The sequence below is a fragment of the Orycteropus afer genome, unplaced genomic scaffold (genome assembly GCF_000298275.1).
Source record: "Orycteropus afer afer isolate SDZICR_OR568_19922 unplaced genomic scaffold, OryAfe1.0 scaffold00006, whole genome shotgun sequence".
Classification (NCBI taxonomy): Eukaryota; Metazoa; Chordata; class Mammalia; order Tubulidentata; family Orycteropodidae; genus Orycteropus; species Orycteropus afer.
The window spans coordinates 22,022,800-22,049,875 of NW_006921593.1; the positions used below are offsets into that span (position 1 = coordinate 22,022,800).

At 47.5% G+C, this 27,076-nt stretch overlaps 1 protein-coding gene across 1 annotated transcript in view; it reads left to right on the forward strand.

Annotated features, from left to right (window-relative positions):
- The window catches only part of COL6A3 (collagen type VI alpha 3 chain), a 72,631-nt gene extending 47,209 nt beyond the window's left edge, over positions 1 to 25,422 (forward strand). The window contains exons 28-44 of the mRNA XM_042780855.1: positions 993 to 1,043; positions 1,270 to 1,305; positions 2,061 to 2,123; positions 3,355 to 3,417; positions 4,837 to 4,869; positions 4,966 to 5,002; positions 5,107 to 5,118; positions 5,215 to 5,708; positions 7,632 to 7,728; positions 9,239 to 9,937; positions 11,414 to 11,516; positions 14,341 to 14,600; positions 14,787 to 14,891; positions 16,387 to 16,650; positions 17,975 to 18,073; positions 24,196 to 24,360; positions 25,382 to 25,422. Of these exons, the coding sequence (XP_042636789.1) occupies positions 993 to 1,043; positions 1,270 to 1,305; positions 2,061 to 2,123; positions 3,355 to 3,417; positions 4,837 to 4,869; positions 4,966 to 5,002; positions 5,107 to 5,118; positions 5,215 to 5,708; positions 7,632 to 7,728; positions 9,239 to 9,937; positions 11,414 to 11,516; positions 14,341 to 14,600; positions 14,787 to 14,891; positions 16,387 to 16,650; positions 17,975 to 18,073; positions 24,196 to 24,360; positions 25,382 to 25,422 (2,622 nt within the window). The remainder of the gene's footprint in view (positions 1 to 992; positions 1,044 to 1,269; positions 1,306 to 2,060; positions 2,124 to 3,354; positions 3,418 to 4,836; positions 4,870 to 4,965; positions 5,003 to 5,106; positions 5,119 to 5,214; positions 5,709 to 7,631; positions 7,729 to 9,238; positions 9,938 to 11,413; positions 11,517 to 14,340; positions 14,601 to 14,786; positions 14,892 to 16,386; positions 16,651 to 17,974; positions 18,074 to 24,195; positions 24,361 to 25,381) is intronic.
- Positions 25,423 to 27,076: the final 1,654 nt, after the last annotated feature.

Consider the following 27,076-nt stretch of genomic DNA (forward strand, 5'->3'; position numbering starts at 1 on the left):
TCCAAGGCTGTCAACTTCTGCAGAAGCAGACTGCCATTTCTTTCTCCCACAGAGCAGCTGGCAAGTTGAAATTGGCAACCTTTTGGTTAGCAGCCACTGGACCACCAGAGCTCCCTAGTTGTAGAAGATTACCATTGTTCTAACATAGGTCTTGTGTATCTATGGAAAGGAAACCAGAGTAGGTTGGCTCTGGCCTTGGCCTTGCCACTTACAAAGAAGCAGAGGGGGAAAGTCAGACTTTAAAACTTGTCTAAATCATTAAAGAGACCACTTCCTCGGGGCAACAGCTGAAAGGATTTTTAAAACATGATATTCTTTTAAAATTATTATTGTTCAATTATTTTTGAGTTGGTTATGTTCTGCTATGTGTATTCTCAACAACAACAACCAAATAAGATAAATTTAAAAGAAAAGAAGACTGGTCAATTAACTAAGAAACATATTCCATCATGTTTTGTTGATATTAATGTATACTCAACATGAATTCTTCTGGTGTTTTTGATATCACAATCGATGTCCAATTCGGGATGCCCCTTTGAGAGAGTGTGGTAGGGAGAGGTTTCCGAGTATGGGGAGGGGGTGTTGGAGAAGGAGGGCAGTCTAGAGCCCTGCACCTGGAAGGGCACGGGGAGGGGGGTCAGGATGTTCCTGTCTGAAGCAGAACCAAAGACCCCGAAGACGCCCAGGGTCAAGGTGCTCTTAATGAGTTCTTTCAACTCTAAGATGATCTGCTCTCTGGATCTTTGATTCTTCATCCAAACAGCATCTTTCGCAAAAGTTGCTAGCAGTTTCTCTGTGTTTTGAGCCCACCAGCACCGTGTGCTAAGGGACCCGGTCCTGCTTTCCTGCTTCCCCCTGGGGGACAGGTCGGAACAGGAAGCACCCCTGCTTCTGGCCCTCAAGCAGACCATGTAAGGGACCCACGGCCCTTCTGCTCAGATGGCCTGTGGCCTCAACACGGTGGCCCAAAGTAATGTTGTTTCCCCTCTTAGGGAGATGACGGACGTGATGGAGTGGGCAGCGAAGGACGCAAAGGCAAGAAAGTAGGTATCTGTGGGGCGTTCTCAGGGAGCCCCTGGTGCCAGGAGGTCCGAGGACAGTTTTTGACACGTTGTATTTTTAAAGGACTGTTTCCCTGCATCAGTCATGCTTCAGTGTCTTGTTTCTCCCTCTTCATGACCCTACAGATGCATGTTTCTTCTTAAGATCAGTTTATTTAGGCAAATTTAGATGGAAACCACATAGTGAGTCATCATTTCTCTTTTATAGGGAGAAAGAGGATTTCCCGGATACCCAGGACCAAAGGTGAGTGTGCCGTTGTTTTAGCATACGTCTGCTGTGTCCATGGAATGAAAATCAAATATGTCGGCTCTTGGCTTTGCCACTTACAAACACAAGCTGACCTTGGAAGGGAGCCTGCCCACTTTGAGACACAGCTTCCTCCTCTAGCAAATGGTGATGATGTTGCATCCTTGTCTTGGCGTTTGTGAGAATAGAATTAAATACAACCATAATAAAAGTACTCTGTAAGGGTGAAATGCTAGAATTGATGTGATATTATTATTAAGAAAAGTAGGGCTGGAGAGCAGTGGTGGCTCAGTGGTGGAATTCCTGCCTTCCACACTGGAGAGGCGGGTTCAGTTCCTGGCCAGTGTACCTCACACACAGCCATCACTCGTCGGCCAGGGGAGGCTTGTGTGTCACTGAACAGGTTTCAGTGGCGCTTCCAGACTGGGGCAACTAGGAAATAAGACCTGGTTATGCACTCATGATGATTAACCAGTGCCAACCCTAGGGGTCACAGTGCTCTGATCCCATTGTGCATGGGGTTGCCATGAGTCAGAGGCTGACTTGACAGCAGCTCACAACACCAACAGACTGAGGCTAGGTCTGCCCATGACACCAGATGCACTAGTAACTCAGTGTGAAAGTGAATCAAAGTTGACCATTGGAAGCCCTGGGAAAGGAGGCCCAGGTGCCCCACAGAGGGGCCACCCAAGACCCTCCACTAGACCTTCCCATGCCTAAGTGTCATGCACCCTCCTTGCCTCTCTTCCCAGGGCACCTCTGGTGAGCCTGGGGCAGATGGAACACCAGGACCCAAGGGGCTCCGAGGCCGAAGGGTAAGTCTGCTGGCTCTTGGCATCAGATGGGGCGTGGGGACGTGAGAAGCAGCATGATTAAGCACTGAGAGCCTCCAGTGTGTCTTAGAACCTCGTCCTTCTTCCCCTACAACTTGACCAGCGATAGTCTGGGTGGGAAAAGAAATCCTAAGCCCCAGATCAATGAACTCAAAGCCCCTTGATTGTGGTCTACAGGTGTCTTCCCGAAGCCATGTTTCCCTCATAGGGAGGCCCCAAGAGCCCCCTTCCTCCAACAAACCTCAAGAGTCAGTACCCAAGGCTCACCCCCAGCATGGCGCCGGAGAGGCCCAAGGCTCAGAGTGGGTGACGCTGGAAGTCTGTGCAGGGACAATGGCCGTGCCTATCAGACCTGAGGCAACAGGATTTAACAAGGTCCTTAAGCTGCTCATAGGCGCTCTGGTAGCTTAGGGCCTAAGGCACTTGACTACTAACCAGAAGGCTGGCGGTTCAAACCCACCAGCCACTCCTCGGAAGGAAGATGGGACAATCTACTTCTGTAGTGACACTGCCTCAGAAACCCGAGGAGGGGTCGCTATGGGTCGAGTCCGACTCGACAACACCTAACAACAACAACAAGCTGCTCATGAGTGTGCTAGGCCCACTCAACCAGGCTGCTGCCCGTCCTCCCAGCCTGATAAGACTCCTCTTCCGGAAGCCACGGTTGGTTCCGGGCTCATCTCTCCAGTGGGTGTTTACTCATCCTTCCAGGGTTGCACTGAGTCTTAAATTAGCAAATTGTGGTCTAGATACAGGTTAAAGTTGCTAGTAGTTATTTGGAGCCTAAGATGGCATTTAAGAAAGAAGAAAACCCTTCATAGTTATCCTCTTCACTTGATCAGCGCAGCCATCAGTCTGGATCATGTACTCCTTGAAGAAGAGTGTTAGAACATTAGATTGGTTATCGGTCCAAGTGGCTGCCAGTTAGCGAGTCTCCTGTGCACCCACAGATGATCTTAGTGGTTCTCGCGCAAGCATCTGTTGTACTCTAATCTGCCAGAGGGATTGGGGAGACGAACATCAGCTTTGTTAGGGTTGTGTGTCGTTGCTCTTGAGTTTTGGGAGCCTTGACTGAGCTCCCCTTGAAGGTGAGTGATTTCTCATGCCAATGGACAACGTTACACTAGGATTCCTTTTCCATCCCTTCCAACTTTAGGAGGTGAGAATTTTGAGTTGCCTGCCACAATTTAGCAATGCTTGCTCTGTCCTCTAGGGAGATTCTGGACCTCCAGGGGCAGTCGGACAGAAGGGAGACCCTGGTTACCCAGGACCATCTGTAAGTACCAACCCAGTTCCAGTTGAGCCTCCGGGGGGCTGGATGACCTTCCACATGGACCAGGAGCCAAATGGTCCCAGAAACCATTGCACCCTCTCCTGTCCTTGCAAAGAAAGTGTGATGTTGTTGTTTTCCTATTTTTGCTTGTTTGTTTGCTTTAAACACCTCTCTTCTGATGCCACAATAGGAAAGGAATTTTGAACCTTAGAAACTCTGTAGTCTAGGATGTATGGATTGTAGTAGAAACTCTGTAGTCTAGGATGACTTTGCCTTTAGAGTTTTCTGGTATAGGCTTGTATATAGGAGAAAGAAAAGACAGCCAATGGAAATGCCTCTTGCTTATATGTTGAAGAAGTAATATAATTATGTCAGACTGTGGCTTGGAAAACACTTCCTCTGGCTACTAAAATCCCCAAGGGGGCTTCTGATTCATGCTTTGAAAACCACAGGTGGTCCTGCCAGCAGAAGACAGGAGTCTATCCTCCATCATCCTTCCATCTTCTCTGTTACCAAGGCCTTGGTTTCAATATTCGAATTTGTTTTTGTCTCCCGTATTGAAATATGGAAATAGATTGCCCAATACTCCTTGGAAGGAAGACTGAGCAATCTACTTTTGTAGAGATGCTGCCTTGGAAACTCAAGGAGGGGTTGCTATGGGTCATAACTGACTCGAGTTTTATTTTTTATTTTTTTAATATTGAAATTGATGAGCTTCAAAGAAGAATGGAAAAAGTAACTCAGGACATAAAAAATCACTCCTAGCAGGAGAGCTTGAGGGATCAGTTTGGTTGAATCCAGAAGAAGGCTGAGTTAGGTGGCTCTGCCAGTTACCTTCAGGGAGTGAGCGTTTAATGGGGCAGGTTAAGCTAGTTTGTTGTAGAAGATCAGACAGGCAGAAATAGCCACATGAAAGATACCCCATTGCCCAGAGTGATTTCTTGACCATCAAGGTGGCAATGGGTTGCGACTAGATGCTGAGGGCAGCCTGGATCTATCCCTGGAGCATCCAGCCAGGATGCTCTAGACATGAAGGTGAGGGTTGGCTGAGTGACTCCTCACTGTCCCTTCTCTGAATACCATGTAGGAAGCAAATGACTGGGAGGAAGCTCTCTTCTCAGAAGGGACGTCAGACTCAGGCTCAAATGTGTGATTTGAATCGGTGGTCTCAGGGCTGGGAGTTATTTCAAAAACGAAGTGACCTCACAGGGGAGACATTTTTGTTCTCAATGTCTTTTCACGTTGGCTTTTCAAGCCGTAAAGTCAGATTTTTAAAGAGAGTTAGCTGTTCTAAATGATCAAGGTTAGCCAAAGTCCATCTCCACTTCCTCTGTCGGGTTCTGGAAACCACAGAGTGTTCTTTGAGATTCCACATCTGGTCCTTTTGCCGCATTTCTCAGACTTTCTTCCTTGCTTTTACAGGGCCATAAAGGTAACAGAGGCGACTCAATTGACGTAAGTTTAGCACATGGCTAAAGGCTAAAGTGAATCGTTGCTTTCTGGGCCTTTTCTTGACTCTCCTTGAATGTGTTCTTTTGTTTCCTTTTATAGCAATGTGGCCTTGTCCAAAGCATCAGAGACAAGTGTCGTGAGTACCTGATTTTCTGTTGTTTGGGACTAATTTCCATTTTTCCATTTGGAGTTCTTGCATGATGAGCATGCCTTTCACCCTTCTCTTTGTTTCTTTTACAGCTTGCTGCTATGGTAAGTTGGTTCCAGTGGTTTGACTTTCTTCTGAGTAAAGAGAGACTTCTATTCCAGTAAGTCACATGTGCCTTTGAAAACCCCCACTTTCCACAGGGCCCCTGGAATGCCCCGTCTTCCCAACAGAACTAGCCTTTGCTCTAGACACCTCTGAGGGGATCACCCAGGCCAGGTTTAACCGCATGAGAGACGTGCTTTCGAAGATTGTGGGCGATTTGACCATTGCTGAGAGCAACTGCCCGCGGGGGGCCCGTGTGGCCGTGGTCACCTATAACGACGAGGTGACCACTGAGATTCGGTTTGCTGACTCCAAGAAGAAGTCCATTCTCCTGGACAAGATCAAGAACCTTCAGGTGTCCCTGACCTCCAAGCAGCAGAGTCTGGAGACCGCCATGTCATTTGTGGCCAGAAACACATTCAAGCGAGTGCGGAATGGATTCTTGATGAGGAAAGTGGCTGTTTTCTTCAGCAACAAGCCCACAAGAGCATCCCCAGAGCTCAGAGAGGCTGTGCTGAAGCTCTCAGACGCAGGGATCACACCCTTGTTCCTGACAAGCCAAGAGGACCAGCAGCTTGTCAATGCTCTGCAGGTGTGTGCCCCATGGATTCCGCTGGCCTCTTTCTCTCTCCTTGTTGGTCTCTGAGAAGGTTCTGCTGGTGCACACCTACTCTCTGTTTGTTGTATTGACATCACATAGATCCTGAAAGGTCATAGGTGAGGCTGACCTGATTAAGACCTTCACTTGTCGAAATCCAGGATAGCATAGTGACTCTGGCATTAGAAAGACATCCACATGCCTGTGCCTTTTGCCCACCAGGTCCCTTCTGGTGAAGAACATGGTGACAGTTCTTGCCAGTCAATGAACTGCCAAATGAAGATGTTAACATTGGTTGATATCCTCTATCTCCTAACACGGTGACAGTATGACTTGTTTGCTTTTTTCATGAGGTCCCTGGAAATTTGGGTCTGCCCTGGCTCTCCTCCTTGGTATAAGAGCACATCTAAGATGGCCCTAGGGCCCCTGAGCACGTACTTCCCGGGACAGGTCAGTGAGGTCTGTAGCATCACTCCCACCTTCTGGATCAGAAGGTCTTACAGTTAGTGGGGGATTCAAGCAGGGATGAGACACAGGCCCACCATCGTCTAAAGTCCATGTGCTATGAACAGACCATTCATTCTGCCCCCACCAGCCCTGGAGGAACATCACCCACATGTGGCCTGGAGACCCTAGGTTTTTTTGTGATGTCCCTGAGACCTCAGTTCCCCACCACCCTCATCTGCACCACTCCTCACACCTTTCTTCAGCCAGGTAGCTGTCTGAGGATTGGCCTTGGGAGAGGTCAAGTGCCCCTGCTATTGCTTAAAGAACTAAACCAATTAATTATCAAATCAATTATTTATTTGGTACGGATTCTGCCAGACATTGTTCAAGGAACGTGGGTGTGGATATGAGGGGAAAGAGCCTCAGGCTGCGAGTCAGTGGGCATTGGGTCTAGTTCTCACCCATTCGCTCTCTAGCTTTGAGCTGTGTCATGGAGCACAGTGGTTTCCTGTCACCTCCCATGTCTTACATTGCTCATCTGTAAAAGCTGAATGGGGTGAGATGATCCCTAACATCTTTCTTTCCATCTTGAATATGCTATTGCTTTACCATCATCTATGTCAGCGAGGGATAGCTGTGTCCCTGCTGCCATGTTGATTCTGCACAACTGAGGGCCAATTTGAACACAGATCCCTGGGCTGGGATTCCAGTCTTAAACTTCGGCTACCAGCCGTATGCCCTCATGAGGCTCATTGGTATGTCTCTTCAGTGGTGAGGGCCCAGCCACCCAGAACTGCATAGAAATGTAGTTTCCTGACGTTAGCGTTTCAGCATGATTGGAAAGTCAGCATTCAGTGAACGATTGCTGATTGGGTGCTAGGCAGAACTCAATCTGTGATGGGTGGGACTTTCAGTCTCTTGTGAAGGATTCCATTCCATTGCTTGGTTTGTCATGACACCCCTTTCTAAACCTGGGAGATGGAGAAGGTTGGAGTTAACCTTTGTTAGCTACAATTGTTATTGCTAAAAATAATGACACAGTTCAAATTCCCACTATTTGCCAGAAGACATGCATGTATAATCTAATTTACTTCTCCAAGTAACCCCATTCAGAAGGTACCATTATGCCCATTTCACAGATGAGAAAACCAAGGCTCAGAGAGGTTGGGTAATTTTGCTGCAGCTTAAGCAGAAAGTGTACAAGAGGGACTTGAACTCTCTTCATTTCATCAGAACAAAGCCTATGTTTTTCTGTTATACTCAGTGTTCTCCACTAACCCTCCCCCTTGAAAGAAAAAAAAAAAAAAAAAGAGAAATCCAAAGCAAAGCAAAAGCAAACCACACTTAGAAGACACTCATCTATCCTGAAGTTTATTTTATGGCAATGACTCTGATTTATTCCTCAGCTGTACTGTCCCATAATTACTTATCCTGTGTGTCCTACCAATTGTTTCCTTTTGTGTAAACCAGATCAACAACACTGCGGTGGGACATGTGCTTGTTCTTCCCACTCAGAGGGACCTCACTGACTTCTTGAAGAATGTCCTGACTTGTCACGTTTGCCTGGGTAAGGCGTTTCTTTGCCCAGTTGCAATTGCAATAGGTGATATCCATACAGAGACTTGTCAGTGAATAATTATGACCTGTCTGAAGAGCTGGAGTTAAATTAAGATTAATGAAGCCTTGTGTTTACCCGTGTAGCTGCTATACAAGTCATTTCCATATTTGAAAAGGATCCTCCAAATAGACCCTCTCACTGATGGGGGACAATTAGTTTTATAAGTAACCAAAAATAAGGTGGGCTTTGCTGACATTTTTACCTTGAAGTCCAGAATTTAAATGTCTGGTTCTAATGGCTTTTCTAGAACATGTTTCTTCAAAGAGTAGCAAAGAACTAAAGTTATTATTACTTTTTTATTGCCAGGGATTTTAGTTTAAGATTTATTTCATCTAGTAAGTGGTGGGAATTGAAATCTGGTCACCGTGGTGGCTTTGCTGTGTCAGTTGTGTTGGGTGACCTTATGTACAACAAGCAAACATTGCTCAGCCCTGGGTCGTCTTCATGATCAGGGATAGGATTGAGTCCAGTGCTGTGGCTGGGGTGTCGATCCAGCTCACTGACGGTTTCCCTCATTTTTTTGGCCAAATGTGATGTCCTTTTCCAGCCATAAGTCTCTCTTGGTGACATGTTTAGAGCAGGGCTTCACACTGGTTCAGTTGGTTCAAGCACAGACCTGAATTTTTAAAATACAGCTGAACCAGAACACTAACTAGAATGGGGAAAAATTACAGATTGACACCCTGCTAAAGGAAGCTCTGGTAGCCTAGTGCCTAAGGCACTTGACTGCTAACCAGAAGGCTGGTGGTTCAAACCCACCAGCCACTCTTCGGAAGGAAGGTTGGGCAATCTACTTCCGTAGTGATACTGCCTTGTAAACCCAAGAAGGGATCGCTATAAGTTGGGTCTGACTCAACGGCACGTAACAACAACAACAACAGCACCCTGCTAAAAACCAAACTCCCCTCTTAGAAAACAAGGGCAGCATGCATGTTGCCTAGCAACCAAGTCATTTGACTGGCTGAGTTGAAAGCAATGGTGCTGAAACAGTAGTACCTGGTTCAAAGATGGCGGCCGACCATGATGCTTGGGATGAATGTCGCTCTCTACAGGCCTGGCTGTAATCCAGTCTCCTGCATCAGGCTATAGAAAGGGCTCACTACTCCTCTTCCAAGTGTCCAATTCCTGGGCTTTGACCTGTAATTTTTTCCATGCTGGTTAGCATTCCTCATCAAATTTCAAAAAATTAAATTTGTTTTGTTTTTTCTTTGTCAGCTATGACTATACCAGTTTAATCCAGTTTGAAGCCCTGATTCAAAGTAATGGAGCAAGGAAGTCCCACCAGCCTTGCTTCTAAGGAGCATTCTAGCTGTGTTTTTTCTAAGATGGATCTATTCCACAAGACATAAATACTTTCTGTATCATATGACCGTTTCAGTGGCCTCAGATTCCCAGCAGATTGGTGTGTAGTAGCCCCTGTGGGATTCACAGAATAACAGGTTGCCATGCTTCTTTGCAGACATCTGCAACATTGACCCGTCCTGTGGATTTGGCAGCTGGAGGCCAGTGTTCAGGGACAGGAGGGCAGCTGGCAGTGACGTAGACATCGACATGGCTTTCATCTTAGACAGCTCTGATTCGACCACCCTGTTCCAGTTCAATGAGATGAAGAAGTACATCGCATACCTGGTCAGACAGCTGGACATGAGCCCAGACCCCAAGGCCTCCCAGCACCTCACAAGAGTGGCAGTGGTGCAGCATGCACCCTATGCATCCGTGGGGAACGCCAGTGTGCCGCCTGTGAGGGTGGATTTCTCCCTGACCGACTACAGCTCCAAGGAGAACCTGGTGGAGTTCCTCAGCAGTCAAATGACCCAGCTGCAGGGCACCCGGGCCTTGGGTAGTGCCATTGAATACACCATAGAGAACATCTTTGAAAGTGCACCAAACCCACGGGACCTGAAAATCGTGGTTCTGATGCTGACGGGTGAGGTGCAGAAACAAGAGCTAGAGGAGGCTCAGAGAGCCATCCTGCTGGCTAAATGCAAGGGCTACTTCTTCGTGATTCTGAGCATTGGCCGGAAGGTGAACATCAAGGAGGTGTACGGCTTTGCCAGCGAGCCAAATGATGTCTTCTTCAAGCTTGTGGACCAGTCGACTGAGCTCAATGAGGAGCCTTTGATGCGCTTTGGAAGGTTGCTGCCTTCATTTGTCAGCAGTAAGTCTGTGTCGGGGCGAGGCCTTGGCCAGGTTGTTATGCGACCGCACCCTTGGGCCAGTGGGGATGGGGGGCGTGGAAAGGACAATTAATGTGCTGATGGTAATTCATTCATTCAGCAAATATATGAGCACCTACTATGTGCCAGACTCTCTTAGGAGCCAGAGACAGCTGTGAAGGACACAGACATAAGTCCCGGTCCTCATTCACTGGTTTGTTCAGCTGAATTTACCTGGGCATGTCCCAGGGATGAAGCAATGCAATTGTCACATGACAGTTACCGTTAGATCCAGGTGGGCGGTTGGGTCACACACGCGGAGAATGTGCGAGACCTAATGTGTGGACTTGGGCTTAGCCGCCAACCCTTATGCTTGGACCCTTCTGGGCCTTTACCAGCACGATGCTCTTCCTGCAGAGTGTTCTCTACCCCTGCTCGAGCGGCAAATCCGCCTTCATCTTCAAAGCCCAGCTCCCCGACCCCTGCTCAGTGTGGATGTGCCCAATCCTAAGGCCTCCTCCGCATGGATCTGGATGCTGTATGACCATGAGCCCAGGCTCTCTCCTGTGGTCCAGTGCCCACTCCTTGATGGGTTTATGGTCCTGGGAGGCTCTTTGAGGAGGTGTTTCGTTTATTCCCCAGGTCCCATTAGAGGACATGACCCAGAGCAGGCAGGAAACGTATTGAACAAATGAGGGGAACTTAGAAAGAATAAATAAACATAGGTATACCGAAAGTCTGAGGAGCCCTGGTGGCACAGTGGTTAAGCACTCAGTTCTTATCTGGTAGGTCAGTGGTTTGACTCCACCAGCTGCTCTGTGGCAGTCTGCTTCTATAAAGATTATAGCCTAGGAAATCCTCTGGGGGCAGTTTCCTGTCTTCTCGGGGTGTTGTGAGTTGGAACGGACTCCACAGCAGTGGGTTTGGTTCAGGCTTTGCTTCTACAAAGATTGACAGCCTTGGGAACCCCATGGGGCAGTTCCACTCTGTCTTCTAGGGGTGCTGTGAGTTGGAATTGACTCTATGGCAGTGGGTTGGGTTTGGTTTCCTCAAAGTCTATGATTCAGCAGAATGTTGAGATCCACCAAAACAGTGAAGACCTATTCCTCAAAAGAATCGGGGAAAAATGTGGAACAGAGATAAGTCAGCGTGTTTACCCAGGGTCATTGATTTAATTTGGTATTCAAGGCTTGGAACCTGTTCAAATGGCCACTTGCTTTTTCTTCTTTTCCTGTCTCTTCCTCATGCTGGGTAAATATTATCTTTAACCTAGTGGTTCATCTATCACCAGATAGAAGATACTGGCTTCAGGTATTCATAATACCAGGAATCATAATACGTACTGTTGTTTAAAATCACTAATGAATCCAACTAGTGTTTGTGGGTCACCTTCTCAGTGATCTGTTAACTCAGCAGATTGATTTTAATCTGTGTGTGGTTCATATGAAGTTAACGTGTTTTTCCCCATTTCTCCCCAGGTGAAAATGCTTTTTACTTGTCCCCAGACATCAGAAAACAGTGTGATTGGTTCCAAGGGGACCAAGCAGTAAAGAATTCCGTGAAGTTTGGGCACAAACAAGTGTAAGTGATTGTAAACAATGGATCAGAAATTGCAGGCTGGGGGCATGCAGAAGTCTTCTCACCAGCCCCTTACTTTTTGGGTGAGACCCAGAAAACATGGCTTCCCAAAGGCCATGTATGTTAGTATTTACAAAGTATCTGTCGTTATCAGTTAGTTTTTGCTGCATGACAAACTCTCCCAAATGTACTGGCTTAAAAGAGTTGTCATTTATTTATTTTACATTTCTGTGGGTTGGTAATTTTTGGCTGGGCTCAGCAGGGCGGTTCTTCTGGTCTCTGCTGGACTCACTTTTATGTTGGCTCCAGCTGCTGATCTGGGATGGTGTCAGCTGGGATCGCTCCTTTCTGCTCACATGGTCTCTCATTCTGGGCCTGGAATTGTTCACAAGGTGACTACGCAGGGTTTCAAGAGAGAAGGCGGAAGCGTGCAAGGCCTCTGGAGGCCTAGGCTAGAGTCGGCACTCGGTTCCTTCTGCCACGTTCTATTGACCAAAGCATCTCCCAAGGTTGGCTTAGATTCAAGGGTGGGGAGCTGGACTGGATGGGAGGACCTGTAACAACACCTCGTAAAGGGCATAGGGACAGTGAGTGTGCACACCTGGAGCCACCTGTGCAAATGATTGATTGACCCTGTCTCGTGTGCAGTGGACAAATGGCTCCATTAAGCACACAATGGACTCCAGATCGTACAACTGTTAACTCTGTGATCATTACAGCAGGGTGCCTCCCCGAGTGCTCTGGTAGCTTCTCGGTCTTCTAGGAAGACAGTCGAGAGTGTGCAGATGGGCTGGGGCTGCGGTGTCCCCAGCGATGCAAGTGCCTGTCATCTGCTCAGTGCCCTCATTTCCAGCTCCAGTTTTGCTGCCCACTGCCGTAGCACAGAGGAGGGTCATGTGGCTGTGTGACAGGGGTCTGGGTGGGGGACACAGTGGTGAGAAGTGAGCTCAAGCAAGGTGTTGGCAATGTGTGCCCCTCAAGGGACTGAGGATTGGCCTTGGGAGAGGCCAAGTGCCCCTGCTATTGCTTAAAGAACTAAACCAATTAATTATTGAATCAATTACTATTTATTTGGTACCGATTCTGCCAGACATCATAGCCGGTGACCACAACAAAGCCCGGTGTGCTGGGCTTTGTCTGAAGTAGAGGTCCTGATTATCACACTCTGATGAGATGTGGATTCTAATGATCTTGGAAAAATGAGCATCTGATTTACTCCTGGGAGACCTGCAGGCTGGGGAAAGAGCCCACCCCTGCCTCCTGCAAACCTTCCTTGCTCTCACCCCAGGGTGCTTCAGCTCTCGCCTCTGCCCTTGGAGGGAAGGGTTCAGTCTGAGAGTCATCACTAAGGTAGCTGTGGCCGTTGTCTGGGTGATGCCAGTCCTGCTTGATCCAGGCTCAGAGGCTCTAGCCTTTCATCATCCTTCTTATTTCCCAGAACATTCCCTAGCATTGGCTCAATCAACCACCATATCTTTAGGAAAACCAAATGATGGGAGGAACCTAGCATTTGAAGTTTTATGATTCCAACTTGAAACCACACTAGGTGTGTAGTTACAGCTTGCTGTGTCATCCGAGAACAACACGGGCTGAGGGGGTCTGTCCCGTACTCTGATTTATGTTGGTACTGTCTTAAGAATTCCTCTCATGGCGTAGTATGGCATAGTGCCTAAGGCATTTGACTGCTGACCAGAAGGCTGGCGGTTCAAACCCACCAGCCACTCCTCAGAAGGAAGGTTGGGCAATCCACTTCCGTAGTGATACTGCCTCAGAAACCCAAGGAGGGGTCGCTATGAGTCAGAAACGATTTGATGGCAGTGGTTTTTTTTTTTTGGTTAAAAACAAAACAAAAACACAAAATTTAACACAAACAAGAAAATATACACACATCCACCCAGTAGCTTTGAGCGTGAACCAGTGGATACTGGCTTTATGCCAGGACTTTTGCAACCCAGCACACTTCCTTGAGTGGGTCTTGTTTTACAGTAAGTTGCTATTAATAGATATTTCCTAATTGTTGGTATGTATTTCAGATGGTTAATTTTCAAAATTAGAACATTATTCAAATATTACCGTTTATTATCTTGTCTTTTACTCTCTCCCGGCCTTTATTTCATAAATTGAAAATCAGATGGCAAGTGTATTTTTGATATCCAAACCAAACCAAACTCACTGCCGTTGTGTTGATCTGACTCATAGCGACCCCTCCTTGGGTTTCTGAGGCTGTATCTCTATGGAAGGAGATTGCCCCATCTTCCTTCTGAGGAGTGGCTGGTGGGTTTGAACCACCAACCTTCTGTAAGTCAGATGCCTTATGCACTATACCACCAGAGCTCCCTTTAATACCCTGGAGGGTTGACTTGGGATGCTTCTCTGCTTCCGCATGTTGTTCAACAGATCTCGGTTGGCACAGGTCGTAAAGGGAAGGGACTGAACATACACGGAACATATACAATACTGAATACAGAAAACCACTCTAGTCTGCACAGATTTTGTGCAAACAGCACATTTTGGCTAGCTCTAGCTCGGGGGGCTCTTTCTTTGTCTGTTTCTGATCAACCCAGAGACAAGTTGCTGCAGAGCTGACCCCAACCCACAGTGACCATGTGTGTCAGGGTGGACTGTTCTCCGTAAGGTTTTCAACAGCTGATGTTTCAGACATGGATCGGCCGGCCTTCTGCCTGAAGTCCTTCAGGATGGACTATAACTTCCAGCCTTCCAGTTAGCAGTCTGACTCGTTGACCCTTTGCACCATCCAGGGGTCTCTTACTTAGAAAGCAGGCAGAGATTTGTATGAGTAAACTGAATATTTAATTTGTTTTAACAGACACATGCCAAATAATGTTACCTCAAATCCTACAATGAAACCGGTGACCACAACGAAGCCGGTGACCACAACGAAGCCGGTGACCACAACGACAAAACCGGCAACTATAAATGTGCGTCCTGCAAAACCAGTCCCTGTGAGGCCTGTGGCTGCCAAGCCCGAGGTGCCTAAGACAGCCACTGCGCGACCAGTGGCTGCGGCAAAGCCAGTCGCAGTGAAGCCTGCAGCCTCGAAGCAAGCTGCCGCAAAGCCCTCAGCCCCCATAAGACCCGCGGCCACCGCCACCAGAACTGTGGCTGCCACCAATCCTGCTGTCATGGCCAATCCCGCCACTGTGGCCAAACCCGCTGCTGTGGCCAATCCTGCCCCCGTTGCCAAATCTGCTGCCATGGCCAATCCTGCCGCTGTCGCCAAACCTGCCTCTGTGGCCAACCCCGCCGCCGTTGCCAGACCCGCTGCCATCGCCAAATCCACAGCCACAAAACCTGAAGCCACGAGGCCACAGGCAGCCAAACCACCTGTCACCAAGCCAGTCATCACCAAGCCTGGGGGTAAGAAAGGCCATTTACGGTTGTCGTGGTTTGTGTCCTCTTTTCCAGCTTCAAGGGTGTGTCCCAGAAGTCCGTTCATACACCTGCCAGTTGCTGTGACGAGGACCTGTACTCATGGTGACCCCATGTGCGTCCGAGTAAAACTGGGCTCCTAGGGTTTTCAGTGGCTGAGTTTGCGGAAGAAGGCCTTTCTTCTGAGGAGCCACTGGATGACCTTGACCTTTCAGCCTTTCAGTTAAGCAGCCAACCATTTGAATGGTTCTCACCACCTGGGAACTCCAGGCCTGTTTATGAAACCAGCCACCGGTTGCCATGGAGTCGATTAGGATGCGTGGCGCCTCCGTGTGTCAGAGAAGCCCTGGGCTCTACAGGGTCCCGAGTGGCTGTGAGCTTCACAACTTGGTCACCAGGCCCTTCTGAGGTGCCTCTGGATGGATTTGATCTTCTGTCTTTCAGTTAATAGCTGAGCACTGAACCACTTGTTTACGAAGCAGACCAAAGACGTCCTTGACTGGGTATTTGTGAATCTTTATTCTAAAGGGCTGTCTTCATGTATTAGAAAGTGATCGTTCCCCGTGACCCTCGGTGAGGCTGGCACGTCCCACGCACAGAGCAGGCTGCTTCCTCCAGCCCCCCACCCCCACGCCATGCACCTGCCCTGGGAAGGGGTGGGAGGGGCAGGGGCGCTGGCCCTGGAAATCCAGTGCCTTTAGCTGAAGGGCTGAGGTTGTAAGTAGATGTAGGGGTTTAGGTTTCATTTTGGGGGGTAGAGAGAGAAAGAAAGAAAAAGTCTGTACTGCACTTATTTGGGGTGAAGCCAGTGTTGGAGAATCCAATAAGCCAGGTAAGCACGGGCTAGCTTGTGCTTACTCACTAATCTATAGTGAACAGTTTCATATGTCTTCCCCTCATCAGAGATTCTGCTTCTAGGGATGGCTGGCTTCTGTCTCTCTCCTGACCCCGCAGCACCTTTGTACAGAAGCAAAACCTCTTTCCAATGGACAGTCCTGACAGGGACAAATACCAATAGCAAGGGAAGCAGGGGCTGACTTGTGCTTACTTCCTAATCTGTAGTGAAGAGGTTCACGAACCAAAGGTGTGGTGGAGCCTATGTGACGCGGTTCACTACAGACTAGGAAGTAAGCACAAGTCAGCTCGTGCTTCCTCTGCTGTTGGGTAACGTGCCCCCGGGTGAAGCAGGTGTCTCTGCTCGGGCTCTGTGGCCAGACCCACCTCCTTTCATGGTGGCTGTGCACCATCCTCTGAACACTCATATCCTCGGAACTAAGGATTCATGTTCCGTGGTGTTTGTTAACTTGCAGGAACCAGTGTTTCTTAGGAGCTTGAGTGAGAAGTCAGTCCTTGACCTCGTCTGCATGTTGGAAGCAACTGTCTCCTGCCTCTCACTTTAGATTCCTTCTCTTGCTTTGTGTTCTAGTCACTTAGAGCCTACTTGTTCTCTCTTCTGAGTCCTTTGTTTGCATCTATCCTGCAGTGAGGGTGTCCCGTGAGATCCACGTGTCTGACATCACAGAGAACAGCGCCAAGCTCCACTGGGACAGGCCTGAGCCCCCCAGTCCGTACGTCTATGACCTCACTGTCACGTCAGCCCAGGATCAGACCCTGGTTCTGAAGCAGAACCTCACGGGCACGGAGCGCGTCATCGGAGGTCTGCTCGCTGGGCAGGTCTATCACGTGTCTGTGGTCTGCTACCTGAGGTCTCAGCTCAGAGCCACCTATCAAGGCAGCTTCAGCACAAGTGAGTATACGGTTGGCTTGAAAGTCTCGCCCCTGAGTTCTACCCAGGGTGTCAGTGGGACAGAGGGAGCAGTGCCGATTTTCTGAATCCGAAAGAGCAGCTGGGTTAAGAACCAAGAGGCTTGGTTATAGCCAACGTTATAAACAACAGAGTGGAAAAGGTGACTGACTGCATGTGCAGGGGTGCCTGCCCTGTGGCACTGGCACACATTGCCCTGAGTACGACCTTGTGCCACACAGCACCAGGGCCAATGTGCCTGCTAACCTTGCTGGATGAGGGCCCACTGGGTCAGTGGTAGGATTCTCACCTTCCATGTGGGTGACGTGGGTTCGATTCCCACCAGTGCATCTCACGTGCAGCCCCTACCCATCTACCAGTGGAGGCTGGTGGGTTGCTGTGATGCTGGACAGGTTTCATTGGAGCTTCCAGACTGTGATGGACTGGGAAGGATGCCTGGGGGTCTTCTGAAGCCAGGCCTTGAGAACCCCAAGGAGCACCATGGTCTGATCGCAGCTGATCATGGGGGTGGAGGGATGGGGCAGCATTTCGCTCTGTTGTGTGTGGGGTCACACGAGTCAGGCGACCCAAGGACAGCAGCAGCAGCCTGGCTAGAGGCCTCACTGCCCACCACCTGGTCCGTGTGTCCTAAGGGTGTGCACGTTTAGGAAGTAGAAACCACCACCGAGACTCACTACCTCCTGAGGGAGGAGTTGGGGAAGTCTCCCTGCCCCAGGGGCCCTGGGGCATCCACTGCACTGCAGAGAGGACATTCACATTCCCCTCCGTGATGCCACCACACCCTAACTCTGTCCCCCGCCACCTGCTGTCTCATGGGCTCCTCTGCTCCATGGGGCCCTGCCCTGGGCTTCTCTTCCAGCCTTGGTTAATTACTCATGGCCCCTCCTTTCTCTTCTTTCTGGACCCCCCTCACATTCTTCTGGACCCCCACTGCTCCTAGAATGCAGAGGGGAAACTCACTTCCTCTCCCCTCTCTGGGCCAGTGTTATGTAGAGAATTCCCACCGGTCACTGTGGAGTCTGCCTGTAAAGGTATGAGTCCAAAAGACCCATCCAAACCCAGGCTTCCCTTTCGTCTCATGGCAGCAGAAAAGAGTGTGTAGGAGCTGAGGGAGGACTTGGTCAGGAGTCCTCACTGTGTGAACGGATGGCCTCAAGTTGCAGACCACAGACTTGGGGAGACTTCTCAGGTCTCTGTGCCGTGGAAGGCACTTCCCATGGGGGGCAAAGTTGCATCACTTGCTAAGGGTTCTTAAGCCCTTTCATTTCTGATTTACTTACTAGTTGCATCCGTTTTTCCTTTATAGAGAAAACCCAGCCTCCACTTCTACAAGCAGCAAGGTCAGCCTCTAGTTCAACCATCAATCTAATGGTGAACACCGAGCCTTTGGTTGGGACGGAGACAGGTGAGTTCTGAGGATATTAAGTCTGTTACTGGCCCTGAGAGATGTATTCTTACAGCATGGTAGAACCTTTGACATCTTGAGTCTCGGTCATCCAACTGAGTTCTAAGTCCCAGGCTGGGCATACCTTCTGTGGGGAAAGTTCTAATTCGTGTCTGTGTGGCCAGTGTAGTCTTATTCTGCACGTTCCAAGTGGCAACGGCCACTTACCTTGGCTATCACCAGCTCTTGAGGGGAACCGGCTGGGAGTTGCCTTTGGGCTGTAGCCGGCAGTTTGTGTCCTCATGAGTCATTTCCCTTCTGCCCCAGATTGGGCCTGGAGTTGACTTGTGGTCTGCAATGCTAAGAAGAGTGAGGTTTTATCCACCCAGTAATTTAATCTAATAAAAAACAGCTTAGAAGGCAACTCACATAGGAACCCGTGATAGAGACTGTGGGATGTGACCCATGGGCGTTTCGGTCCCAATCCCTAAGGACACCTCCATTCAGTCTCTCATCCCACCACCTGGGTGCCTGAGCCCCAGAGCATCTGGACACCTTCCATGTTGGATCAGGGAGCAGTTGGGCATAACTTGGGGCTTGACCAATGCTACTGCCTTTGTTCCTGGGCTGTGGAGGGCTGCTATTGGTGAGACACCTGGAGTCCCTCATCTAGCAGAACTTGCGCGAAGATCTCTCACCCACAAGACGGCCATGAGTGGGAGCCAACTCAGAGGCCACAAACAGCAGCCACATGAATGGTAGGACCACCCCTCAGCCCAGTATGAGGCATCAGGCATTACCACAAAGAAGGTAACCGCGTCAGTGTAGAAACTGTAAAACTTGTACACATCATTGTGCCATAAGGGTAAATAAATGAATTGCCTATGGAACTGGAAAAGGTTAGAAATGGTTTGCTTTTGGGAGCGAGTTTAGGAATTAGTCTATATTACAGATGGCCATATGTTTTTCAAACCCCTCCTCCTTTCTAATGGAAATATTGATAGAAAATTCTCTCTATATAATTTATAGGGATGGTTTAGCACTTTATGGTGGATTGGGTAACTAGATTTTAAGTCCTTAGGGATTGTGTAAAAAGATTTTATAAAAACTTATAATGTTATGATTTTCAACTCAAATAAAAAATAAATTAGAAGTAAGGTTGTGGAGTGAAGGTTGGGGTGGAGAAGAAAGCTTAAGTCTCCACTCTCTTGATTCCTGCTCATAAGCGGTTTTCTGAGCGTCCATTGGGGGCCCACAGATAAGCCTTTGTCCCTTGAAGTGCTGGACTGTGGTTTCTAACTCACTTAGCCCCCCTCCTGGAGTACTGTGTTAAGCTTCCCTCATGGCGTAATGCCCCTTAGGCTGCCCCAACATGTGCTTGAGCACATAAACCATGTGCTTGAGCCATAGAACATTCTAGAAGTTCTCCACAGATGTGAATCAGGACAGATGCAAGCCTGGTTTCAGAGTCACTGAAATCTGTGAATATGCTTTCCCATTCACAGACACAGGTCTGTACCCCAAAAGAAATGGGACATTTCTAGAAAATTCAATGCTTCATTGAAAGAAAATGACTTGGAGTCAATGAGACAGCACGATTTGGGACTGTCTTTGACTTTCTTACTTGTGATCGCAAAGGAACAAGGATATATAAACAATGTTCAGTTGATATAAACAAGCCTATCTTCACACAAGCATCTGCTATTTCTTAATATTGTTTCATTTCTCAGTATTGGGTCACAAAGCACAAAAATAGCAGTGTGTTTTCAGTCCTGACCTCCTCTCCTCTCTCCATCTGATAAAGATGAGAGTTTTTAAAAAATGGGATTCATGTTTTCTTTCAAGGCTCCAAGTAGTTTGACCTAGATGAACTTAAACCCTCTCTCTTCTATACTGATTGGCACCTGACCCTCAAACTCATGGGCTTGCATGTTCTCTCACCATTTCATGTGTGTGTGTGTGTGTGTGCGTGTGTGTAAAACTGACTCAGAAAATGTACCTTATGTGTTATGACAAAATAAATCCTAAATTATTGGCTTAGGGTTCCACGCTGAAGAAGAGTTTTGATGTTCAGAATTGCCAAATTAATTCACAAAATGCATAAAATTCTTTTTTACATATTGTAGAAATTAGCCATTGGAAGAAATGGACCAAACCAAAACCAAACCCTCTCCCACAGAATTGATTCTGACTCAAACCTACCCTTTAGGACAGAGTAGAACTGCCCCACGAGGTTTCCAAGGGTATAGATCTTTATGGAAGCAGACTGTCTCATCTTTCTCCTGTGGAGCAGCTGATGGGTTCAAACCATCGACCTTTTGGCCAGCAGCTGGATGCTTTAACCACTCCCCCACCAGAGCTCCTTGAGAGCCGGACACAGTATTTTATACAGGCACATGTTACCAGGTCAGTTATACATACTTAGCTCTGCTAGAAATAAGCTCACCAACTTATTTCTTCGTTTTTGACTCTAAGATGGACCATTTTTCTTGTTATAACGTGTCTGAAGCTCCAATGTAGCTGACAGTTGATGACGTGTCATGACTTGTTCACTGTGCTGGTGTCACTCAGCGGAACACAGATGATGGGCCTCATAAAGTGCAGATGTCTCAGAGTTAATGAAAGGCAGTAGTTGGTTGACGATACTCCAAGCAAAGGTAGATGCTTGGTTAGCACAATATAATGTCATGGGGAAAAGACCTGACTTTATGCTAATAACAATGTATAGAATTAACTTAGCCCCACAGGTTGAAGTCAATTAACTAGCTGCAAATATTTGCTCTACTTGGGTCAGGAGAAGCAGCCATCCTTAAGACCATCTGTTTACTGTTGCATGACAACACATTTGTGTCAGTTGCCATGTTTGGGTTGTTATGATCCTCAAAGCCTATCTGGCCTTTTTTAAACTGTAACATACAAAAGTCTTAAAAAAAGAAAAGCTGTTAGTCAAGATGTGAAAAAGCAAAGGATCCAAAACTTAACCACAGTGACTTTTAAAATAAGGTTAAAAATACAAAAAGTTTCCTTGGTACTTTTCAAGCCAATCATATGTTGAAAAAGTAGACGTAGGAACATTTTTTTTTTTTTCATTTAAGCAAATTGTACACGCTTTCAAGGTTTGGAACCCTTTTATACTCTGTCAACAAAGCCAGGCCCGAAGGCCATTAAACCTTCTTGGTTTTGGAACCATTAAACTGCTGAGGAGTGGACTCACCATTGCGGCATTAACGCTTTGCACAGTGCCTCGTCTCACTCCAGGAAACCCTCACCTGCTGGTTTGGAAAATGTCAAAGCTGATACCTTTGCAAATGCTTCTCCACGCGATGAAAATCTCAAACCAGAAAAAGGAGACATTTTCCAATTCACCATGTTTTCTGTTTCAAAGAGTACTAAATAGTATCTCCTGATTACAGAATCAATAGATGTTCATTGTGAGGAATTAAGAACACACAGGAAATATAAGTAAGGACATGTGATCCCCATTGTTGTAGCACCGATGGTCACTGGTGCCTGCAACTACTGACTTTATGCACACACGTGCCCACACATCTTTCTTAAAAAAATGGGGCGTGTTTCTTGGGGTGCCTTCCAGGCCACTGTTGTTGCTTTAGGATGTTCTGGGTTGGTTCTGTGACTTCCCTGAGCAGGGTCTTAGCCAGACAATGCATGTGCATGCATTTCCCGTTTCTCATTTGGATGCTCACCGAAGTCCTTTGGCCAATATTGAGAGAAAACACCAGGTGTTTTACCAGATGGTGACTGGAATCAGGCAGAACTTTAAAAGTCTCTCTTTGCACTGCTGTGAATGATACTTGTAGGCAAAAAGGAAACCAGCAGTGTTCACTGGTAATCCCCACTTCTTACAATCTTACAGGCTTCCATTAGATTCACCACATAAAGAAGAGGAGGTTAAAGTCTGTGTGGTCAAAGACTGTCCCAACGGTGCAAGCTCGTGTTGGAGGGAAAACATGAGGAATGTTGTGTCCAAAGACTTTGTGCTGGGCAAGACCCACATTAAGCTCCATGGGTGCAATCATCCCTCTTTGGACTGCAGGGAACTTATACTTCTCTTTTTTGACCTCAAACAGTTGTTTCAGTGTATATAGACACGGCTTAGGAGAGTCCAGCCAAGATGCTATGGAATTAAGAAGCTACAAGGCTCCTTAAGAACATAAAATTTCCCATTCATATGCTTCAGAAATAGAGACTCCCAGGCTTTTGTCTTGGAGCCCCTTGGGCTCCTATGCATCATTCTGCATGGTCAGAAGTCTGTTTGTCCATAGGAAGAGTGTCCTTATACTCCATTGAGCACCCTTACAGGGTCTTAGTGATGACCTTCTGGAATAAAGGGTGCAACATGCAAGTGCAGCCATTTGGTACTGGATGGTTTAGAGGAAAACCCAAAGAGCAGGAGAAGCCAGTCAGCCTTGGGAGTGCAGCATTCCCTGCAGTGGTGCCTGTCAGTTGGGTGTCTCTGTGTCTGGGCTGGCTTGTGGAGTCCGGGTCAGAAGAGCCCAAGGACATGGGGACTGGCTAGCTAAACACGGATGTCCAGAACTGAAGTACACTGGAACAAATACAGTTGAGCAAACATGGGCCCTCTAAGGTATGCCCTGGGGAGGGAAGAAGAGGGCTGGAGTGAGGCAAGGCTCCCGCGAATGGGGAAACTCACTAATAAACAAGGAGTACGTTTTGGTGGTTGACTGACCTTGACTTGTTGGTTCCCTCCTGATGCTCCTTGAAAGGAAGTGGTTTCCTTCTATTATTGGCACATTGGACGGAAAGGAAGTTGTCCTCCTTGCTTGTCGTCAACTTCATCCTGGCTTCATTGGGTCTTCCAAACCTCTTGGTCACACCGCTGGCCTTTGTGAGCCTCTGAGGATTTGCAGCGAGGAGACGGAGCAGGGAGACATCCACCACCTTCATGGTTGGGTGGTGGCTTCCCCGTGGGAACCCATGGAGTGTGTGAGTCCTGTTCTGGGCCCTCAGTCCTGTGGCCCTTTGGGGCCGGCTCACATGGCTGGCTCAAGCTTTGATTTGGTACCTCCACGACCGAGGTTGGCCTTTTTTGGTATCAATCAGGACTGCAGATGTTCACCACCTGTGTAGCTGTGAGCAGCCTGGCGTTGCTGAGGATAAGGACAGGTGGAGACCGTATCCCTTTAATGGGGGAGGTGGGGTGATCCCTGCATGTCAGCCACTCATGGGAACATGAAATATTTCCAGCTCCCGTGAGGGAGCTTTAGTGATAGGTGGTTTATGTTTTTCCAATCTCCGGATAATGGTCGCCATCAATGCCTTTCCTTCCCAGACAGTCTGGGGTTTACCAGAAAGCTCTGTAAACACAAGTCTTACTATGTGTGAGCTGTGAACCTTTCTTTCCAGGCACCGAGGAGACTAGTGCTTCCTTTGCAGCAGGTCTCAGTCACAAGTGTGCATTTAAAACATGAACTTCCTTCACTGGAAGAAGAGGCTTCTCTACCTTCAACATAGCTTTGCTGTGTGATGTTTTTGCCTTCATGAAACTTAATCAGTGTTAGCCACTCTTTTCACTTCTTGTTTAATTTGGCAGGCCATGAGGCGCTCAGCTACATGCACACATGTGCACGCACACACACGTGCACGAACCGCTCATAAAGGACTCTCCCTTTCCACTTTCATTTTCCTGGCCTGGGGCAGAACACACAGCCTCATTTTTGAACCTCATTTCTACGTGATTTAACTGCCATTTTTTCCCAAGGAGTAGATAACTCTGAGGTTTTGAAATGCAGTTTCTTGTCTGGGAGTTAGCATGGAAAGAATTAGAAAGTAAACAGGCCGGTGATCAAACAGAGGGAGACACCAGTTCATTTCACGTCTAATTATCCAATCAGGATAGCTAACGTTTGTGTTGCTATCCGCAGTTGATGAAAACTCTCACTGACATGATTGTATGCATCGCTCGTAAGGCTTGTATGTGGTTACGTTTGTTAGTCAATGAGGAACTGAGGCTTGGAGAGTTTAAGAGACAGGATGCTCTACCTGGAAACTCTCTCCCCTTTGCTTTCTCCAACAGCATTGTGAGCAGCCTGGAGCCCCTAACACTGGACGTGGAGTGAGTTGCATGTTCTACTTAATGCTCTTTTCTTGTCTTGTTATTCAAGATATATGCAAGTTGCCAAAAGAAGAAGGAACTTGTAGAGAATTTGTGTTAAAATGGTACTATGATTCGGAGACCAAAAGCTGCGCGAGATTCTGGTACGGAGGCTGCAGTGGGAATGAAAACAGGTTCCATTCACAGAAAGAATGTGAGAAGCTTTGCATGCCTGGTAAGTGAGCCCTGTCTATGACTCTGGATACTAGAGGTTCTGGTCAGTAATTCACCCTCAAAAACATCTGCCTTATGATGATGAAAGGAGCTCTGGTGGTGCTGTGGGTAAGGCACGTGGCTGCTAACCAGAAGGTCAGTGGTTCAAACCCACCAGCGGCTCCGCTGGAGGAAGATGAGGCAATCTCCTTCCATAAAGATTTACAGCCTGGAATCCTTAAGGTGGTTGCTATGAGTCAGAATTGACTCGATGGCAGTGGGTTTGGTATGGGTTTTGATAAGATGATGATGATGTACTATGAGAAAGAAAATGAATTGTATCCTCAGATAAGAAAAGTAAGAACAAATCTGTGAACTTGCTTTTTGCTGATGAAGAAACACAGGCCAACTATGTAGGTCACTCTTCGGAAATGTTACTAAGTCCCTCTTATTGCATTGACCATAATTATTAGGAAAATAATGTAATGAACAACCATAGATAACACCAAAGATAAAGGACTACCATATGTCCTACTTTACTTTGGTGGCGCAGTGCCTAAAGCATTTGACTGTTAACCAGAAGTTTGATGGTTCAAACCCACCAGCTTCTCCGCAGAGGGAAGATGGAGCAATCTATTTCCATAGAGATTTACTGCCTTGGAAACCCAGTGGGGGTCACATATTGGTGCTGGGGACCATCCAATATCTCCATTATATTGGGCAAATTGATTGGTACTAAAATAAGACCATCTTTGACCAGAGCCTGGGGCCAGTAGGATGGGGAGAGTTCAGATCGCTTAAAGGCCTGATGGATGATGCAGGGTGAGAGGACAGACTCAGGTTGGTTGCACAGAGTCTCAAACACCACCCAAGAAGGTCATGGGAACCATGGAAGGTATTTGAACATAACAATGAGACTGGCCATGAAAACCAGAGGTAAGGAGCCATGATAAGTGCACGCTGTCCTTTTCCTGTTTGGTCAATAATGTGCCTTTTCTCTTCCTCCTCTTTCTTCCCTTGCCCATCCCTCCATTAACGTCCAGCACTCATCAAACCAGGAGCCATCACCGCAATAGGAACCTAGATGTGGCCGACCAGCATTATATACCTCTTAAGGAAGAAGGAGTCAGCCATTTCCAACAACTCTATTTTGTAGAAGCTCTGGGTGTAGATGACCTTGCACTGTACCATTTTCATGCTTTGAGTTACACTCGAACTTGGGAAGAGATGTTCTGCTGCATGTACTATCATATGGTGCTAAATGTGTCTGTGGACTCAACGCTCTTTGTCTCCAGACAGTTACATTGTATACCTTGAACGTTGTGTAATAGTTACCCACTGCTGGTAGTTATGTGACCATTTCTATAAATTCAAATTCCCTCTGGAGTTTCCTGTTATGCCTGTTTCAGGCGACTGCAAGGTCTAGAAAATAACCCCCAATCTCACAGCTATCTGTATACTTTTGCTTGGTTCATTTCTCCCGCTCTTGATTAAGCATGCCTTTGAGATGGAAATCCTGTGTATGGTGGATACACAAATGTCCATTGTTCCATTTTTTCCAGCTTCCTGGATTAGCTTTAGAGCTAGCGTTCTTCCTTTAAAGCCTGTAACTAATGATCTTATTAGAAGGAAGCAAAATCCCTGAATCTTGGTGCACTGTTGGGACCAATGTCATGATTAAAGAATTTTGACAAAGTCATAATATAGAATATTTTTGGCATTCCTGTAATGTTGTGTTTTTTTTTTTTTTTTTTTTTTTTAGTGTGGGTGGGGTTTAATTTTAATTTTAAAATTTTTAGGAAATTTATACAAAGAAACTTTTTAATAAAGTATATTGAACGTGTTGTGGTCATCATGGTTGTCTTTTTTCTGTAGCACTAACTGTTGGAATCACGCTTAGGCCAGGACAGCTGGGCCCAGTTCAGACCCATGCTCTCTGGTACCATGCTTTTGTGTCCACACCTCCTAATCAGGGTGACCTTGCTTCATTGGACAGAGCGTGAGGATCCCAATGGTGATGCACACCCTTTCATGGATTCAGGCCGCACCCCCCCCCCCCGATGCCCCGTGGCCAATTGCCCTCCATTCTTTATTATAGGGTCCCTGGAGTCTTAAGGTCTTTCATCCTCTCTTGCCACTTTTGGTTGGGGCCCAGAGGCTCAGCTTTCTTCCGTGTCTACCTCTTTAAGTGATTCTTCCCTGGGATTTGTTTTGCCCTCACCTATAGTAGCTGAGGGGGCTCTGGTGGCCTAGTGCCTAAGGCATTTGACTGCTAACCAGAAGGCTGGTCGTTCAAACCCACCAGCCACTGCTTGGAAGGAAGATGGGGCAATCTACTTCCGTAGTGATACTGCCTTGGAAACCCAAGGAGAGATTGCTATGAGTCGGGTCCAACTCGACGGCACAGAACAACAACAACAACAACAACACAGTAGCTGAGGGGGGCTCTGGTGGCCTAGCGCCTAAGGCTTTTGACTGCTAACCAGAAGGCTGGTGGTTCAAACCCAAGAGCCAATCCTTGGAAGGAAGAGTGGGCAATCTACTTCTGTAGAGATACGCCTCGGAAACCCAAGGAGGGTTCGCTATGAGTCGGATCCGACTTGACAGCAGTGGTTGGTGGTTTGGTTTTATAGTAGCTGAGAGATAAGATGTCACTTTCCCAGGACTCTCCCCACTCCCTTTTCTGGAATCTCAGAGACAAAGCATGAGCTCCTTTTATTTTTCCCTTAAAGACGTTT